Source organism: Mustelus asterias, chromosome 8 (assembly GCF_964213995.1).
Source record: "Mustelus asterias chromosome 8, sMusAst1.hap1.1, whole genome shotgun sequence".
Lineage (NCBI taxonomy): Eukaryota > Metazoa > Chordata > Chondrichthyes > Carcharhiniformes > Triakidae > Mustelus > Mustelus asterias.
The window spans coordinates 133,880,062-133,898,578 of NC_135808.1; the positions used below are offsets into that span (position 1 = coordinate 133,880,062).

The 18,517-nt window shown below is 45.9% G+C and overlaps 2 protein-coding genes across 4 annotated transcripts in view; one reads left to right on the forward strand and one right to left on the reverse strand.

Annotated features, from left to right (window-relative positions):
• The window catches only part of LOC144497570 (vitellogenin-like), a 109,833-nt gene that overhangs the window by 73,065 nt on the left and 18,251 nt on the right, over positions 1–18,517 (forward strand). For 2 of the 3 annotated variants that reach the window (XM_078219002.1, XM_078219004.1), the window contains 7 exons: positions 2,617–2,859; positions 7,908–7,961; positions 8,746–8,838; positions 10,916–11,128; positions 13,126–13,268; positions 13,356–13,485; positions 13,592–13,721. In XM_078219002.1, the coding sequence (XP_078075128.1) occupies positions 2,617–2,859; positions 7,908–7,961; positions 8,746–8,838; positions 10,916–11,128; positions 13,126–13,268; positions 13,356–13,485; positions 13,592–13,721 (1,006 nt within the window). The remainder of the gene's footprint in view (positions 1–2,616; positions 2,860–7,907; positions 7,962–8,745; positions 8,839–10,915; positions 11,129–13,125; positions 13,269–13,355; positions 13,486–13,591; positions 13,722–18,517) is intronic. The other variant, XM_078219003.1, reaches the window with a different exon arrangement.
• Positions 1–18,517, reverse strand: part of LOC144497572 (mucolipin-2-like) — a 411,267-nt gene that overhangs the window by 8,802 nt on the left and 383,948 nt on the right. The window lies entirely within an intron of this gene.

The following is an 18,517-nucleotide window of genomic DNA, read 5'->3' on the forward strand; positions in this document are numbered from 1 at the left end:
AAACCGGCAGGAAGGCAGGTAAGTCATTTAAACCTGTTTTTAATCTGTTTTAAATATGTATATGAGTTAATTATCAGGACCTTTCAGGTCCCGATTGAATCTCCCACCCTGCCAGGAGTACTTCATTCTGGGGGGGGTCAGACTAGCTCCCCACATTCAGGGAACTAGCGGGAGACCCTGCTGGAATGAAGGGGGGCAATCGGGGCCCCCCAGGGGGTCGGGCGGCAGGGTTGGTGCCCCTTGGGCATGGGCACCCTGGCAGTGCAAGCCTGTGCCCCTGGCACTGCCCAAGGGGCAAAGTGCCCATGCCACATTGGCACTGCCTATTGGGCATTGGGCAGTGCCAAGGGAGTGGAGCCTACCATGGGCGGGGTCTAGGGGCGATCGATGGGGGTGGGGAGTCCTGCTGCCACTCTGCAGACAGGATCGGTCTGGATGGTGGGAGGGCAGTGATTGGGGCGGGCCTGCGGGGGCAGGGTGATCTGCCAGGGGGGGCCTGCCTCTGGGGGGCCTGACACCGGTGGGGAGGTCAGAAGGGGGGGGTGGTCTGCCAGGGTGAGGGGGGTGGGGGATCACCATTGCTGGGGGTGGGGCTTGAGGGCTGGCCTGGGAATTGTTGTGAGGGCCACGATTGGGCCGGGGGGGGGGGGTGGTGCTGCAGAGGGAGCACTGCAATCAGGCTGGCCAGCAAAAGGGAGGTTGACAGTTTGGGGCCACTGCTCATGCGCAGAGTTCCAGAACTGTCAAACTCTGACGTAAATAGGCCCCGCCCCCCCTGGGTTTTTAATGAGATTCCTGACTGGGACCTCTGCAGTGCACAGAGTGCGGAGATTCAGGTGAGAAGCTGAACTGACAGAACAGTTGGGATTTAGAACAGTTTTCTCGCCAATTCAGCACTTTTGGGAGAATTGCGGCCATTCTTTCTGAATCTACCCCGTCTAACCCTTTAGAATTTTGTAAGTTTCTATGAGATCCCCTCTCACTCTTCTAAATTCCAATGAATATAATCCGAACTCTCCTCATATGACAGACCCGCCATCCCAGGAATCAGCCTGGTAAACCTTCACTGTACTCCCTCTATAGCAAGGATATCCTTCCTCAGATAAGGACACCAAAATACTCCAGGTGTGGCCTCACCAACATCCTATACAATTGCAGCAAACATCCCTATCCCTATACTCAAATCCTTGCTATGAAGGCCAACGTACCGTTTGCCTTCTTTACTGCCTGCTGTATCTGCACGCGCACTTTCAGTGACTGATGCAGGAATACTCCAAAGTCTTGTTGAGTATCCATCTCTTTCAATTTACACCCATTCAAGTAATAATCTGTCTTCTGTTATTGCTACTGAAGTGAATAACCTCACATTTATCCACATTATACTGCATCTGCAATGCACATGCCCACACACTCAGCCTGTCCAAATCACACTGAAGAATCTATGCATCCTCCTCACAGCTCACCCTCCCAGTCAACTTTGTATCATCTGCAAATTTGAAGACAATACATTAAGTTTCCTCTTCCAAATCATTAATATATAATGTGAACAGTTGGGGTCCTAGCACAGACCCCTGCTGCACTGCACTAGTCACTAACTGCCAATCAAAAAAAGATATGCCGTGTTTATATGCCCTGTTTGCAGATCTCCCACTCACCTGATGAAGGAGCAGCGCTCCGAAAGCTAGTGGCGTTTGCTACCAAATAAACCTGTTGGACTTCAACCTGGTGTTGTTAAACTCCTTACTGTGTTTACCCCAGTCCAATGCCGGCATCTCCACATCATCAAAAAAAGACCCATTTGGGCCAACGTTTTGCTTCCTATCTGCTAACCAGCTTTCTATCCATCTCAAGACATTACCTGTAATCCCAAGTGCTTTAACTTTACCTAGTAGTACGTTATGTGAGACCTTGTTGAAAGCCTTCTGAGAGTCTCAATAACATCCGCTGGTTCTCCTTGGTCAACTCTACTAGTTACATTCTCAAAGAATTCCAATAGATTCGTCAAGCGTGATTTCCCTCCTGTAAATCCATGCTGACTTTGTCTGATTATACCACTGCCTTCCAAATGCTGAGTTATGAAATCCTTGATAATGGACTCTAGCAACTTCCCCAGTACTGACGTTAGGCTCACTGGGCTATAATTCCCTGTTTTTTCTCTACCTCCCATTTTGAATAGCGGGCTTACATTAGCTACTCTCCAAACTGTAGGATCTAGTCCAGAGTCCAAAGAATTTTGGAAAATAACCACCAATGAATCCACTATTTCCAGAGCCTCTTCCTTAAGTGCTCTGGGATGAAGATTATCAGGACCTGGAGATTTATCCACCTTCAATCCCATTAATTCCCCAAAACCATTTCTCTACTAATGCTTATTTCTTCAGCTCCTCACTAAAACATGTTTTTCTCTGCACTTCTGGTACATTATTAATGTCTTCCTTTGTGAAGACTGAAGCAAAGTACTCATGTTACGCTTCATAACCTCACCCTTGCCAGGCCTGTATATCTCTTGAAGGAATTCAAAGTGCTTCAGCCATTCTTCATCTTTACTGCTTTTACCTCCGCAATGGGGCACAGAAAAGCCTGTCCCGTGTCCTAACCACAATGCCTTCTTTCCAGACTAGAATGAAAAACCAGACTAGGACCAGCAGCTCCTCATCCAGTTCACTTTCCAAAAGCTCCTCAAGAAGCAGGGCTACCTCTCGAAGATCTTCACTGTCGAGTGACCGAGTACTCAAGGGACACCACATCGCTGACCAGAAGCAAGATCAACCATTTCGGCTATCCAGAAATCGAAGCAACAGCGCAAGTCCTGATTCCAGTTCCAGCTCCAGCAGATACATGTTCTCCGACAACACATGGGTACAGATTCTTTTATTTACCAATTTTCAGAAGTTTCAGTTTTTAACCCTTGTTTTGAAGTGGTTGAACAATTGTCAGGGAGAATTGAATTAGCAATTTATTTGTGTTTGCATTGGGAAGAACATTTAATGTTTGAAGCAGCTCATTCCATCTTTATCTGGAGGATTTGATTGTGTAACGGGCTGGGGACGCCAGCAAGCTCCCCTTGTCTCCCTGCAGCTATTGAGTTGCAACTGTCTTAACTTTTAGTATCCTTCTACTGGGATCTGGTTTGATTTTTTTCTGGGGGATGAGTGGCTCATGGAACATGCAAGGTTGTCCCAATAGGAAAAAAGCCAAAACAAAGAGGTTTATTTGCAGCTGAAGTCTGAAATATACATTTTTCCATCGACATCATTACAATCCCTGAAAGATATTGATAACTTTTAAAAAGGAGTGAATTTCCCAGTGACTGATGGAAAGAATTGAAGGACAAGATTTCACACTTAAGGCTTTAACTGTAATAAACAAACTAAAATCAATACAGACCAAACATTACTTAACAGGCAACTAATACATCTAGATAAGGAATAGGTACTTTTTGCGTTAACTAACTAAGTCAAACAATCTGTCTTACCAAACCATTTCACTAAGCACTGTGCTTTTGGTATGTATGTAGCATTACAGGAACTTCCATATGGTCACTCCCAGCTCTCCAGCAGCTCCAGTTCTCTTGCTAAACCAGGTTGAAGCTTTCAGTTTCCTTTGACAATCATTCTGCTCCCTGTTCAAATTTTCTGGATCTGATTATCACCAGCAAGGCACACCTCAGCGACTCCCCATCCATTAAAATTTTAAGAATTCCATCTTCTCTTCCCTTCCTTCTGAACAGAAAGCAAAATCTCAAAAGCATCCTGTTTGGTTACTAACATGAAACAAAGATGTGCGGGTTCACTGTTTCGCCACAACTTATGGGCGGCACAGTGGCACAGTGGTTAGCACTGTTGCCTCACAGCTCCAGGGATCTGGGTTTGGTTCCAGCCTGGGTCACTGTCAGTGTGGATTCTGCACATTCTCCCCGTGTCTGCGTGGGTTTCCTCCGGGTGCTCCGGTTGCCTCCCACAGTCCAAAGATGTACAGGTTAGGTGCATTGGCCATGCTAAAATTGCCCCTTAGTGTCCTGGGATGTGTAGGTTCGAGGGATTAGTATGTAGGGTTGTATGTAGGTATGTATGTATGTAGGGTAAATATGTAGGGTTGTGGGGATAGGGCCTGGGTGGGATTAGTTGTCGGTGCAGACTCGATGGGCTGAATGGCCTCCTTCTGCACTGTAGGGATTCTATGATTTCTATGATTCTGTAACAGTAACTTCTGTGATCTTGTCTCCAAACAGTAACTGTCCTTTCCCTGTGAGATTCCATGTTAAGGTGTTAAAACTGGTGTCTGACACTTCAATTATTTTTTATTTGAGTGCCTCTTTCCCCATGGCAACCGGAACACAAGGGCACATCTCCAATCTTCATCCCCTTTTCGGGACAGATTTTTTCATCTTAAGTTAAAGGGGACATTTAAATAATATTGTTTTGTAAAGAACGGATCCATAGACTCCGTTAAGAGCAGAAGGAGGCCATTCAGTCCAACAATGCTGCACCAACTCTCCAACAGAGCATCTTACCCAGGACCCCCAGCAAGGTCCCATCCCTGTAACCCTGCGCATCTAACACGGCCAATCCACCTAACCTGCGTAAAAGCAGAATAGACCTGGTATTGGGGAATGAGCCCGTCCAGGTGATCGAAGTTTCAGTAGGAGAGCATTTCGGGAACAGTGATCATAATTTGATAAGTTTTAAGATGCTTGTGGATAAAGACAAGAGTGGTCCTCAGGCAAAGATGTTAAATTGGGGGAAGACTAACTACAACAAATTAGGCAGGATCTGGAGAGGGTAGATTGGGAGAGGCTGTTTGAGGGTAGATCAACATCCGACATGTGTGAGTCTTTCAAATGTCAGTTGGTTGGAATTTAGGACTGGCATGTACTGGTGAGGATGAAGGATAAGTGTGGCAAGTATCGGGAATCCTGGATAAGGAAGGATATTATGCGTCTTGTCAAAAAGAAAAAGGAAGCATTCACAATGTCTAAAAGGCTTAAGACAGATGAAGCCCTTGAAGAATATAAAGAACATAAGAAGGAACTTAGGGAAGGAGTTAGGAGAGCTAAAATGGGTCATGAAAATTCTTTGGCAAATAGGATTAGGAAAAATCCTAAGGCACTTTATGAGTGTGTAAAGAGCAAGAGGGTAGCCAGGGAAAGGGTTGATCCACTCAAGGAGAGTGGAGGGAATCTATGCAAGGAACCAGAGCAAATGGGCGAGATGACAGAATGAATACTTTGCCGCAGTGTTCACCAAAGCGAAGGACTTGGTGGATGAGGTGCCTAGGGTAGGGTGTGTAGACATTCTGGGTCATGTTGATATCAAAAAGGAGGTGGTGTTGGGCGTCTTAAAAAGCATTAAAGTAGCTAAGTCCCCAGAGCCTGATGGGATCTACCCCAGAATACTGAGGGAGACAAGGGCGGAAATTGCTGAGGCCTTGGCAGAAATCTTTGTGCCCTCATTGGCTACAGGTGAAGTTCCAGAGGACTGGAGAATAGCCAATGTTGTTCCATTGTTTAAGAAGGGCAGGAGGGATAATTCAGGAAATTATAGGCCATTAAGCCTTACATCGGTGGTGGGAAATTATTGGAAAAGATTCTGAGGGACAAGATCTACTCACATTTGGAAACAAATGGACTTATTAGTGATAGGCAGCATGGATTTGTGAAGGGGAGGTTGTGCCTCACTAACTTGATCGAGTTTTTTGAGGATTCAATTTGATTTGATTTATTATTGTCACATGTTTTAGCATACAATGAAAAGTATTGTTTCTTGCAAGATATACAGACAGAGCATACTGTTCATAGAGAAGAAAATGAGATAGTGCAGAATGTAGTGTTACAGTCATAGCTACGGTGTAGAGAAAGATCAACTTAATGCAAGGTAGGTCCATTCAAAAGTCTGACGGCAGCAGGGAAGAAGCTGTTCTTGAGTCGGTTAGTATATGACCTCAGACTTTTGTATCTTTTTCCTGACAGAAGAAGGTGGAAGAGAGAATGTCCTGGGTGTGTGGGGTCCTTAATTATGCTGGCTGCTTTGCTGAGGCAGCGGGAAGTATAGACAGAGTCAATGGATGGGAGGCTGGTTTGCGTAATGGATTGGGCTACATTCACGACCTTTTGTAGTTTCTTGTGGTCTTGAGCAAAGCAGGAGCCATACCAAGCTGTGATACAACCAGAAAGAATGCTTTCTATGGTGCATCTGTAAAAGCTGGTGAGAGTTGTAGCTGACATGCCAAATTTCCTTAGTCTTCTGAGAAAGTAGAGGCCTTGGTGGGTTTTCTTAGCTATAGTGTCGGAAGTGACGAAAATAGTAGATGAGGGAAAGGCAGTGGATGTTGTATACATGAACTTCAGTGAAGCCTTTGACAAGGTACCTCATGGTAGACTGGTATGAAAGGTGAAGTCACACGGGATCAGAGGAGAGCTGACAAGATGGATACAGAACTGGCTTGGCCATAGAAGACAGAGGGTAGCAGTAGAAGGTGCTTTTCTGTATGGAAGGTTGTGAACAGATATCCACTCCATCTGACGAAGGGGCAGCGCTCCGAAAGCTTATGGTATTTGCTACCAAATAAACCTGTTGGACTTTAACCTGGTGTTGTGAGACTTCTTACTAGTGATGTTCCACAGGGATCAGTTCTGGGACCTTTGTTGTTCATAGTACATATAAATGATTTGGAGGAAAATATAGCTGGTCTGATTAGTAAGTTTGCAGATGACACAAAAATTGTTGGAGCTGCGGATAGTGAAAAGGATTGTCAGAGGATACAGCAAGAAACAGACGGTTGGAGATTTGGGTGGAGAAATGACAGATGGAGTTTAATCAGGACAAGTGTGAGGTAATGCATTTTGGAAGGTCCAATGCTTGTAGGAATTATACAGTAAATGGTAGAACCATTAGGTGTATTGACAGGCAGAGAGATCTGGGCATACATGTTCCCCAATCACTGAAAGTGGCAGCGCAGGTGAATAAGGAAGTCAAGAAAGCACACGGCATGCTTACCTTCATCAGTCGGGGCATTGAGTTTAAAAATTGGCAGGTCATGCTGCAGCTGTACAGAAACTTAGTTGGGCCTCATTTAGAATATTGTGTACAATTCTGGTTGCCACACTGGATGTGGATGCTTTGGAGAGGGTACAGAAGAGGTTTACCAGGATGTTGCCTGGTCTGGAGGGTTTTAGCTACAAAGAGAGGTTGGATAAACTCAATTTGTTCTCACTGGAACAATGGAAGTTGAGGGGTGACCTAATAGAGGTCTACAAGATTATGAGTGGCATGGACAGAGTGGATAGTCAGATGCTCTTTCCTAGGGTAGAAAAATCAAGTACTCGGGGACATAGGTTTAAGGCGCGTGGGGAAAAGTTTAGAGGAGATGTGCGAGGCAAGTTTTTTACACAGAGGGTGATCAATGTCTGGAACGCGCTGCCAGGGAAGGGAGCAGGTACGATAGCGGCATTTAAGGGGCAACTAGACGACTACATGAATAGGATCGGAATGGAAGGATACAGACTCCATAAGTGCATATGGTTTTAATTTAGGCAGGCATCGTGATCGGCGCAGGCTTGGAGGGCCAAAGGGCCTGTTCCTGTGCTGTACTGTTCTTTGTTCTCTTTGGTAAAGAGTTGTTGGCTGTGATTTGTAAATGAATCTTCACCCTTGTTACAAGCTTCTTGACCCAGGTTTATTCAGGGTTGGACACAACATTGAAATTCTGTCCCTTAATTAGCTAATAGCACAGAGAGCAGGAGGTACATCAGTGAGAACAGGATGGTGAAATCTCAGCTTTGGTCTCTAAGAAAGGCCTCACTTTTACCATCAGTTTGTGTGTGGCAAAGTATGGATGAATACCGGATGAGCATCAGTGGGTGGATTCTGCAGAAAATGACTGATTTTTGAAAAATTATATTCTTCCAGGGAATAAACCAACAGCTCATGGATATTGAGTTCAAATCAGTCAGAAGCAGTGAGGTAAGATGAAAGTCTGCTGTGATATTTCAAATTCATTTCTTCCTTGTGTGTCCCCATTCCAAACACAAAATCCAAGCGGACACTCATTATTTTCCCCTGGGTGTGATGTTAAAGCGAGACCCATTTGCCCTCTCAGGATAATAGACAAGGATCCATGGCCTCTATTTCAAAAAAGACTCCAGGAATCCTGACCCTTGTATCTAGGACAATATTCGTCCTTCCATGTTTCTGTGTCTGCTGCCCATCTCCCTCTGGGTGGAAGAATTCACAGGTGTGGAAGCTGTTGACCAGGCCACCTTGGTGAGTTGCTGCAGTGCATTTTGTGGATGGTATACACATTGCTGCCACTGTGCGCTGGTGATAAAGAGAGTAAATGTTTAAGATGGTGGGTGGTTGGGGTGCCAATCAAGTGGCTGCTTTATAGAGTCAAACTTCTTTGCTGCTGTTGGGAGCTGCACCCATTCAGGCAGATGGGCAGTATTCCATCACACTCCTGACATGTGCCTTGTAGATGGTGGACAGGCTTTGGGAAGTCAGGTGAGTTACTCGCCACAGAATTCCCAGCATCTGACTTGCTCTGGTAGCCACTTGGCTATTTATTTGGCTGGTCCAGTTCACTTTCTGATCAATGGTAACCCCCAGGGTGTTTATAGTTATTATCAAACCATCTACCAGAAAGAGAAATGTGAGATAATTAATATATCTTTCTTTCAAAGTGCTATTCTCTGCTTCATGATCTGTTGCTCAAAGCATAAATCTGACATTTTTCACTTTGTAAATCCAGCAGACCAGAAGACGGCTATTGTCCAGTAACAAGCCAAGCTCCAGAATTAGACACAGACAGAGTAGCTCGAGCAGCAGACAATCTTCTGAGCAGGTTAGTCACTCACTCAACAGCCTTTATCTCTGGTAGGTCAGAATACAAAGGGGTGGAAGTTATCTATAGTTATTTCAAACTCTAGTTAGATCACTATCTGGACTGCTGTGTTCAGGCACTGCACTTCCAAAGTTTAAGTAGCAAAACCTGTAAATTACTGATAACATAGGCCCTGCTGTCGGGGCTGTTTACCTTCAAAATAGCATTGAGTGTAATGCAAGCATATTCAGTGGAATTGGAAACTCTTTGCCCAGTGACAGGATAATCACTGTTGCTGGGAAGCTGGCACTCCAGGCACTCAGTCCCACAGATAAGGTGCTTTCTCTGCCACTGTGCATGTTGGGTAAAGAGTTCTCCATTCCACAGATACCATTTCCTGCAGAAAACATGCTGCTGACTCTCACTGAGCAGAAAACACTGACCTCAGGCGGGTCAGGGGCAGGAAGGAAACAAGCTTCACTGGTAAGCACCAGTCACCCTGACTCAATGAAAGGATTTGATGCATTGAAGACTGTTCATGGTTCACAATTTGCCAGTGTCCACGTTACAGAGTGCTGTTGTATAGTTACCACATGCACTAATCAGGTACATTTAAGTAGCTGTCCGTTTCTATAGTTTTAGCTGTTTTGCCCTTGGGATGGGTGCTGTGTAAATTTGTCAGAAAGCATTGGTGTTAAAAGACTTAAATGACAAGGAAAGTTTGCAGACGGTAGGCCTGTATTCCCTTGTGTTAACAGATTGACGGATGATCTAATTCAACTATTCAGACAATTAATTAGAAAATAACTAAATTAAATAGAGTAGAGGAGAATGAGAGGAGATCCTATAGAAATATATAAGCTTATGAAGGGAATAGGTAAGATAGAAGCAGGGAGGTTGTTTTCACTGGCAGGTGAGACTAGAATGAGTGGGCATGACCTCAAAATAAGGGGAAGCAGATTTAGGACTGAGCTGAGGAGGAACTTCTTCACACAAAGGGTTGTGAATCTGTGGAATTCCCTGCCCAGTGAAGCTACCTTGCTGAATGTTTTTAAGGCAAGAATAGATACATTTTTGAATAGTAAAGGAATTAAGGGTTATGGTGAGTGGGCGGGTAAGTGGAGCTGAGTCCATGAAAAGATCAGCCATGATCTTGTTGAATGACGGAGCAGGCTCGAGGGGCCAGATGGCCTACTCCTGCTCCCAGTTCTGATGTTCTTATGTTAGAGAGTGAGACATGATTGGTTCTGATTGGTGGATTCCAGAACAAGCAGACATCGCCTTAAAGTTAAAGTTTATTTATTAATGTAAAGCTTACATTAACACTGTGAAATTCCCTTCTCACTACACTACGGTGCCTAATCGGGTCAATGCACCTAACCAGCACATCTTTCAGACTGTGGGAGGAAACCGGAGCACCCGGAGGAAACCCACACAGACACGGAGAGAACATGCAGACTCCACACAGACAGTGACCCAAGCCGGGAATCGAACCCGGGTCCCTGGCTCTGTGAGGCAGCAGTTCTAACCACTGTGCCACCATGCCACGCCAACCTTACAATTCGAGCCAGGCTGTTGAGGGCTGGTGTCAGGAAGTACCTCCTCAACAATCAGGAAAGGGGAGATTTGGAATTCTGCATCTCCGCCTGGCTCCAAATGGTTGTTGGATGTGGAGGCCAATTGATAATTTTAAATCTGAAATTAGCAGATATTTGTTGGCCAAGGTTATTAAAGGTTCCAGAACTGGAGCAAGGCAGGCGGAATGGAGAAAAGTGACAGATCAGCCATGAAGTAATGGAACAATGGCACAGGTTTAAAGTCATGATGTGGAGATGCCGGCGTTGGACTGGGGTAAGCACAGTAAGAAGTCTCACAACACCAGGTTAAAGTCCAACAGGTGGATATCTGATATCCACCCCATCTGACGAAGGAGCTGTGCTCCGAAAGCTTATGGTATTTGCTACCAAATAAACCTGTTGGACTTTAACCTGGTGTTGTGAGACTTCTTACCAAGTTTAAAGGACAGAATGGCCTCTGCCCACACTTTGTTTTGGTGCCTGCTTATTCATTTTTTGTCGATATTTCTTTGCATTTCTAGCGTGATCTTATCAGAGACATTGGTGCTCCGTCACTCATCATCCTTGCTCGTGCTAGGAGGACTGATGGAAAACAGCAAGGATATCAGCTCACTGGATCTGTGCAAAGCTCAGGTGGCAGACCTAAAATGCACCTGCGTATTGTCGATCTGAAGGAAGACAGCACGTGGAAAATATGTGTGGATGCTGCCATCCCGAAAGCACACAAAGCAATGGTAATGTATGGCTGATTATAAATGATGTAAGTGATTAAGCCCAGAATGTGGCCATTTGGTCCATCTTGCTTATGCCATCGTCTCTGCATCCTTCCCCATACCCCTGCAGATTTTTCCTTTCAAGTATCAATTCAATTTCCCTTCAGAATGAAACCTTTGAGCTTTCTACCATGGCTACTTCAGGCAGCACATTCCAGATCACAAAAGGGGGCGGCATGGTAGCACAGTGGTTAGCACTGCTGCTTCACAGCTCCAGGGACCTGGGTTCGATTCCCGGCTTGGGTCACTGTCTGTGTGGAGTTTGCACATTCTCCTCGTGTCTGCGTGGGTTTCCTCCGGGTGCTCCGGTTTCCTCCCACAGTCCAAAGATGTGCGGGTTAGGTTGATTGGTCATGCTAAAAATTGCCCTTAGTGTCCTGAGATGTGTAGGTTAGAGGGATTAGTGGGTAAATATATAGGGATATGGGGGTAGGGCCTGGGTGGGATTGTGGTCGGTGCAGACTCGATGGGCAGAATGGCCTCTTTCTGTACTGTAGGGTTTCTATGATTTCTCACTGTTCAAAAAAAGTTCCCTCCAGTTTGCCCCCTCTCCAATCTTTTGTGTGGACAGTGGGCTCTGTACCAGTTTACTATGGCTCATATGGATGCATGTGTCTCAAGTTGATGTCCTCTAGTTATCGGTTGTGGTAGCATGGCCCCTTTAAGGAGGCATTCTCTGAGGGCCACATAATCGAGCTGGACCCTATGGAGTGTCGTGGTGGGAAGCTGAGGCAATCGAGTGCGAGGGTGCGTATCCTGGATCAGGGGAGGATCCTCAGTTGGAGACAAGGAAGAGTAATGTAAAGTTGCCTAGTTATTCTGTCCGACCCTATATAGAGTTAATCATTTCATTGGCAATAAAGCCTTTTGGTTCTGATTCCTCATCGAGTCATCCTCTGTTTATTACACCAGTGAAATCAGTTCCCCCTTACTCACCTTGGCCAGAACTCCACACAAATCCATCATGTATGTCATTGTGCACTGTCAGCACTCCACAGTTGCAGGCTGCTGTTCTGACACAAGCTTGGCCGAGAAGCCAGAAACTGTCACAGAGGCAAATTCCAGAGGCAATGGGTGCTTTCCCATCTCCACACCTGGGAGGGCTTTTGGAGTGTACAGGTGAGCCCCAGCAGGAATAATGTCTTCTGGCTTGCCATGCTCCAAATCAAAGGTAATTGAGAAGTTATTGGCACAGGGCTGAAACCTGTCTGGATCGCTCCTTCAGGCACTTGGGTAGGTGCTTGTGCCTTCAACTGGACTGGGCTGAGACACCCCTTCTTTGATGGCTGGGCGCTCCCATTGTAATGTAAATCAAAAGCACTGAGTTATTTATAGAAACAGATGGTCAGATCCCATTTGGAGTATTCTGGGCAGTTTTGGGCCCTGTATCTAAGGAAGGATGTGCTGGCCTTGGAAAGGGTCCAGAGGAGGTTCACAAGAATGATCCCTGGAATGAAGAGCTTGTCGTATGAGGAACGGTTGAGGACTCTGGGTCTGTACTCGTTGGAGTTTAGAAGGATGAGGGGGGATCTTATTGAAACTTTCAGGATACTGCGAGGCCTGGATAGAGTGGACATGGAGAGGATGTTTCCACTTGTAGGAAAAACTAGAAACAGGGGGCACAACCTCAGGTTAAAGGGACAATTCTTTAAAACAGAGATGAGGAGGAATTTCTTCAGCCAGAGAGTGGTGAATCTGTGGAACTCTTTGCTGCAGAAGGCTGTGGAGGCCAGGTCATTGAGTGTCTTTAAGACAGAGATAGATAGGTTCTTGATTAATAAGGGGATCAGGAGTCATGGGGAAAAGGCTGGGGAATGGGGATGAGAAAAATATCAGCCATGATTGAATGGTGGAGCAGACTTGATGGGCCGAGTGGCCTAATTCTGCTCCTATGTCTCATGGTCTTATGGTCTTACGTGCCATTGAGTGCGACAAACTGTCTTTTTTAAATGTTCCAGGTGATGTACAGATGGGGTGAAAACTGTCAGACGTATAAGATGTCTTCTAAAGCATCGATGGGATATCTTGCAAATCATCCAGCCTTGAAAATTAAGACTCAGTGGTCGGAAATCCCTCATATGATGATAGATGGCGGAAGGATGTAAGCATTTGTGTTATATAATTCTCTTACTCTGCGCTTTTCCATGTACACCACCTACAACACTAACATGATGCTCTTTTTAACCAGGGTCGAGTCTGGAGCTGCTTACTTATTAGGATTTTGCAATAAATTTGAAGTTAATCCTTCTCACCAGATCACACAACTGATAGCCCTCACATCACCGCGGACCATTGATACAATTGTTAAACTACCCAGGGTATGGCTATCTTTATTTCACTGCACTGGTTTCCAGTTCACATTGTCTTGATTGGAGAGCTGTGATTTTCTTACCTGTATAATGGTTAATCTTGTTTCGATGCCAGTTTACAATGTATTACCAAGGCTTCGAGCTCCCTATGCCAGTGCACATCCAAACAATGGCCCCAGTCGTACGAACGCGAGGATTCCAAGGCATCACTGAAATCACTCGACTGCTTCTGACGACAAACCAACGTAATTATTGTTTCTACTTGTCCTCGGAGAAATGTTCTGCATGTGATTTCACCTGATAACTCGTTCAACATGTAGGGAAGCATTGCAAGCCTGAAATCAGTTCATGCTGTGATATGTTAAACAAGGAAAAGGCACTTGGTGAATTGATACATCAAAGCTTAAACTCAGTGGTACCAACAGCCCAAGTGAAGGGAATTCTCCCTTCTGGAGCGCAGGTCTTGAGTACCATGCTGTAGCTCCATCTCTGACCTGTGTTGTAATGTGAGGTTGTGTTCTTCACTGGGGGAGAATGGTTATTGAACTAAAGGAGCTCCTTTCCTCTTTAGAATACTTTATATTTCTCCCAGGTATGAAATGTGACAGGTAGCTTGAAGAAACATAAGGCTAGATTTTCTCATTCTAACAACAACTATTTAGCAGATATAAACATCTCAAGACACTTGATTAAACTGAAAAGCACAAATTATAAATGCGTAAACCACATTTAGTCCAGATTTTACCTTCATCTTACAAAAAGGAGATAGAAGCACTGGAGAAGATACAAAATAAGGTTTATACAGATGACCTGGGTTACACCACACTTGGAGCATTGTACTCAGTTCTAGTAGGTAACATGGTGGCATATTGGTTAGCACTGCTGCCTCACAGCCCCAGGGACTTGGGTTCGAGTCTGGCCTTGGGTAGAGTCTGCACATTCTCCCCGTGTCTGTGTGGGTTTCCTCCGGCTGCTCCGGTTTCCTCCCACAGTCCAAAGATGAGCAGGTTAGATGGATTGACCATGTTAAAATGTCCCTTAGTGTCCAAAGATGTGCAGGTTAGGGGGATTGACCATGCTAAATTGCCCCTTGGTGTCCAAATATATGCAAATTAGGGGGATTGGCCATGCTAAATTGTCCCTTGGTGTCCAAAGATGTGCAGATTAGGGGGATTGACCATGCTAAATTGCCCTTGGTGTCCAAATATATGCAGATTAGGGGGATTGGCCATGCTAAATTGCCCCTTAGTGTCCAAACATGTGCAGGTTAGCTGGATTGGCCATAATCAGTGAACAGGGTTACTGGGGGTGGGCCTGACTGGAGTGCTGTTTCAGAAGTCAGTGCAGACCCAATGGGCCGAATGGCCTACATCTGCACTGTAGGGATTCTTTGGATTCTATGGATTACATAAATGATATAGAAACAATGCTGCAAAAAAAATTAACAACAATCATACCACAAGTGAGAGATTAAAACTATCAGGAAAAATTGAACAGGCGACAAAATAAAAGGCTGAGGGGTGACCAGATTGAGGTCTTTAAAATTACCATGGGAACTCTATCCACCACCTTAAATATTATCCTTCTCCACATTAGTGTACAGTAGCAGCAGTGAATACCATCTACAAGATGCACTGCAGCAACTCGCCAAGGATCGTCCGACAGCACCTTCCAAACCCGCGAGTTCTACCACCTGGAAGGACGATGATAGCAGATACACGTAAATCAATAAAACCAGAAAATGCTGGAGAATCTCAGCAGGTCTGGCAACAAGAAAGACAGTAAGAAGTTTAACAACACCAGGTTAAAGTCCAACAGGTTTATTTGGTAGCAAAAGCCACACAAGCTTTCGAGGCTCTGAGCCCCTTCTTCAGGTGAGTGGGAATTCTGTTCACAAACAGAACTTATAAGACACAGACTCAATTTACATGAATAATGGTTGGAATGCGAATACTTACAACTAATCCAGTCTTTAAGAAACAAAACAATGGGAGTGGAGAGAGCATCAAGACAGGCTAAAAAGATGTGTATTGTCTCCAGACAAGACAGCCAGTGAAACTCTGCAGGTCCACGCAACTGTGGGAGTTACAAATAGTGTGACATAAATTCTGATTCTAGGATCGCATGATAAAGACTCAGGAGGAAAAAAGCAGAAATATTTATGTGAAATAGTGTGACATAAACCCAATATCCCGGTTGAGGCCGTCCTTGTGTGTGCGGAACCTGGCTATCAGTTTCTGCTCCGCGACTCTGCGCTGTCGTGTGTCGCGAAGGCCGCCTTGGAGAACGCTTACCCGAATATCAGAGGCCGAATGCCCGTGACCGCTGAAGTGCTCCCCAACAGGAAGAGAACAGTCTTGCCTGGTGATTGTCGAGCGGTGTTCATTCATCCGTTGTCGCAGCGTCTGCATAGTTTCCCCAATGTACCATGCCTCGGGACATCCTTTCTTGCAGCGTATCAGGTAGACAACGTTGGCCGAGTTGCAAGAGTATGTACCGTGTACCTGGTGGATGGTGTTCTCACGTGAGATGATGGCATCTGTGTCGATGATCCGGCACGTCTTGCAGAGGTTGCTGTGGCAGGGTTGTGTGGTGTCTTGGTCACTGTTCTCCTGAAGGCTGGGTAGTTTGCTGCGGACAATGGTCTGTTTGAGGTTGTGCGGTTGTTTGAAGGCAAGAAGTGGGGGTGTGGGGATGGCCTTGGCGAGATGTTCGTCTTCATCAATGACATGTTGAAGGCTCCGGAGGAGATGCCGTAGCTTCTCCGCTCCGGGGAAGTACTGGACAACGAAGGGTACTCTGTCCACTGTGTCCCGTGTTTGTCTTCTGAGGAGGTCGGTGCGAGAACCTCTCCGGCTATGTCGAGGGCATCCTGAAACCCATTGTACAAAGAACCCCCAGCTTTTGTCGCGACACGACGGACTTCCTACAGAAACTCGGCACACATGGAGCAGTTGAACCAGGAGCGCTCCTCGTCACAATGGATGTCTCAGCACTCTACACCAGCATCCCCCATGACGATGGCATTGCTGCAACGGCCTCAGTGCTCAGCGCCAACAACTGCCAGTTTCCAGATGCAATTTTACATCTCATCCGCTTCATCCTGGACCACAATATCTTCACCTTCAACAACCAGTTCTTCATCCAGACACACGGAACAGCCATGGGGACCAAATTTGCACCTCAATATGCCAACATCTTCATGCACAGGTTCGAACAAGACTTCTTCACCGCACGGGACCTTCAACCGGTGCTATACACTAGATACATCGATGACATTTTCTTCCTTTGGACTCATGGTGAACAATCACTGAAACAACTCTATGATGACATCAACAAGTTCCATCCCACCATCAGGCTCACCATAGACTACTCTCCGGAATCGGTTGCATTCTTGGACACGCGCATCTCCATTAAGGACGGTCACCTCAGCACCTCACTGTACCGCAAGCCCACGGATAACCTCACGATGCTCCACTTCTCCAGCTTCCACCCTAAACACGTTAAAGAAGCCATCCCCTACGGACAAGCCCTCCGTATACACAGGATCTGCTCGGATGAGGAGGATCGCAACAGACACCTCCAGACGCTGAAAGATGCCCTCATAAGAACAGGATATGGCGCTAGACTCATTGATCAACAGTTCCAACGCGCCACAGCGAAAAACCGCACCGACCTCCTCAGAAGACAAACACGGGACACAGTGGACAGAGTACCCTTCGTTGTCCAGTACTTCCCCGGAGCGGAGAAGCTACGGCATCTCCTCCGGAGCCTTCAACATGTCATTGATGAAGACGAACATCTCGCCAAGGCCATCCCCACACCCCCACTTCTTGCCTTCAAACAACCGCACAACCTCAAACAGACCATTGTCCGCAGCAAACTACCCAGCCTTCAGGAGAACAGTGACCAAGACACCACACAACCCTGCCACAGCAACCTCTGCAAGACGTGCCGGATCATCGACACAGATGCCATCATCTCACGTGAGAACACCATCCACCAGGTACACGGTACATACTCTTGCAACTCGGCCAACGTTGTCTACCTGATACGCTGCAAGAAAGGATGTCCCGAGGCATGGTACATTGGGGAAACTATGCAGACGCTGCGACAACGGATGAATGAACACCGCTCGACAATCACCAGGCAAGACTGTTCTCTTCCTGTTGGGGAGCACTTCAGCGGTCACGGGCATTCGGCCTCTGATATTCGGGTAAGCGTTCTCCAAGGCGGCCTTCGCGACACACGACAGCGCAGAGTCGCGGAGCAGAAACTGATAGCCAGGTTCCGCACACACAAGGACGGCCTCAACCGGGATATTGGGTTTATGTCACACTATTTCACATAAATATTTCTGCTTTTTTCCTCCTGAGTCTTTATCATGCGATCCTAGAATCAGAATTTATGTCACACTATTTGTAACTCCCACAGTTGCGTGGACCTGCAGAGTTTCACTGGCTGTCTTGTCTGGAGACAATACACATCTTTTTAGCCTGTCTTGATGCTCTCTCCACTCCCATTGTTTTGTTTCTTAAAGACTGGATTAGTTGTAAGTATTCGCATTCCAACCATTATTCATGTAAATTGAGTCTGTGTCTTATAAGTTCTGTTTGTGAACAGAATTCCCACTCACCTGAAGAAGGGGCTCAGAGCCTCGAAAGCTTGTGTGGCTTTTGCTACCAAATAAACCTGTTGGACTTTAACCTGGTGTTGTTAAACTTCTTACTGTGTTTACCCCAGTCCAACGCCGGCATATCCACAACAAGAAAGAAACAGAGTTCACCGGGATGATTTTGATTCCGTGTTCGCCATCAGCACAAACAGCAACATGGCCCCAAAAAATACACAAGAGTCGGGAAAGTAGATTCTCTCTGGCAAGATCTCGTTTCCTGATTTTCAATGTCCCTCATCCATGACTAATGGGGTGGGAACCTCATTTAAATACATTTTAATGGATCTGCATATCCTTAAAAGACCAACACGTCCCATGATCCCGCTCACTGAATATTCCAACCTTGCCCACTTGACATCATGTCAA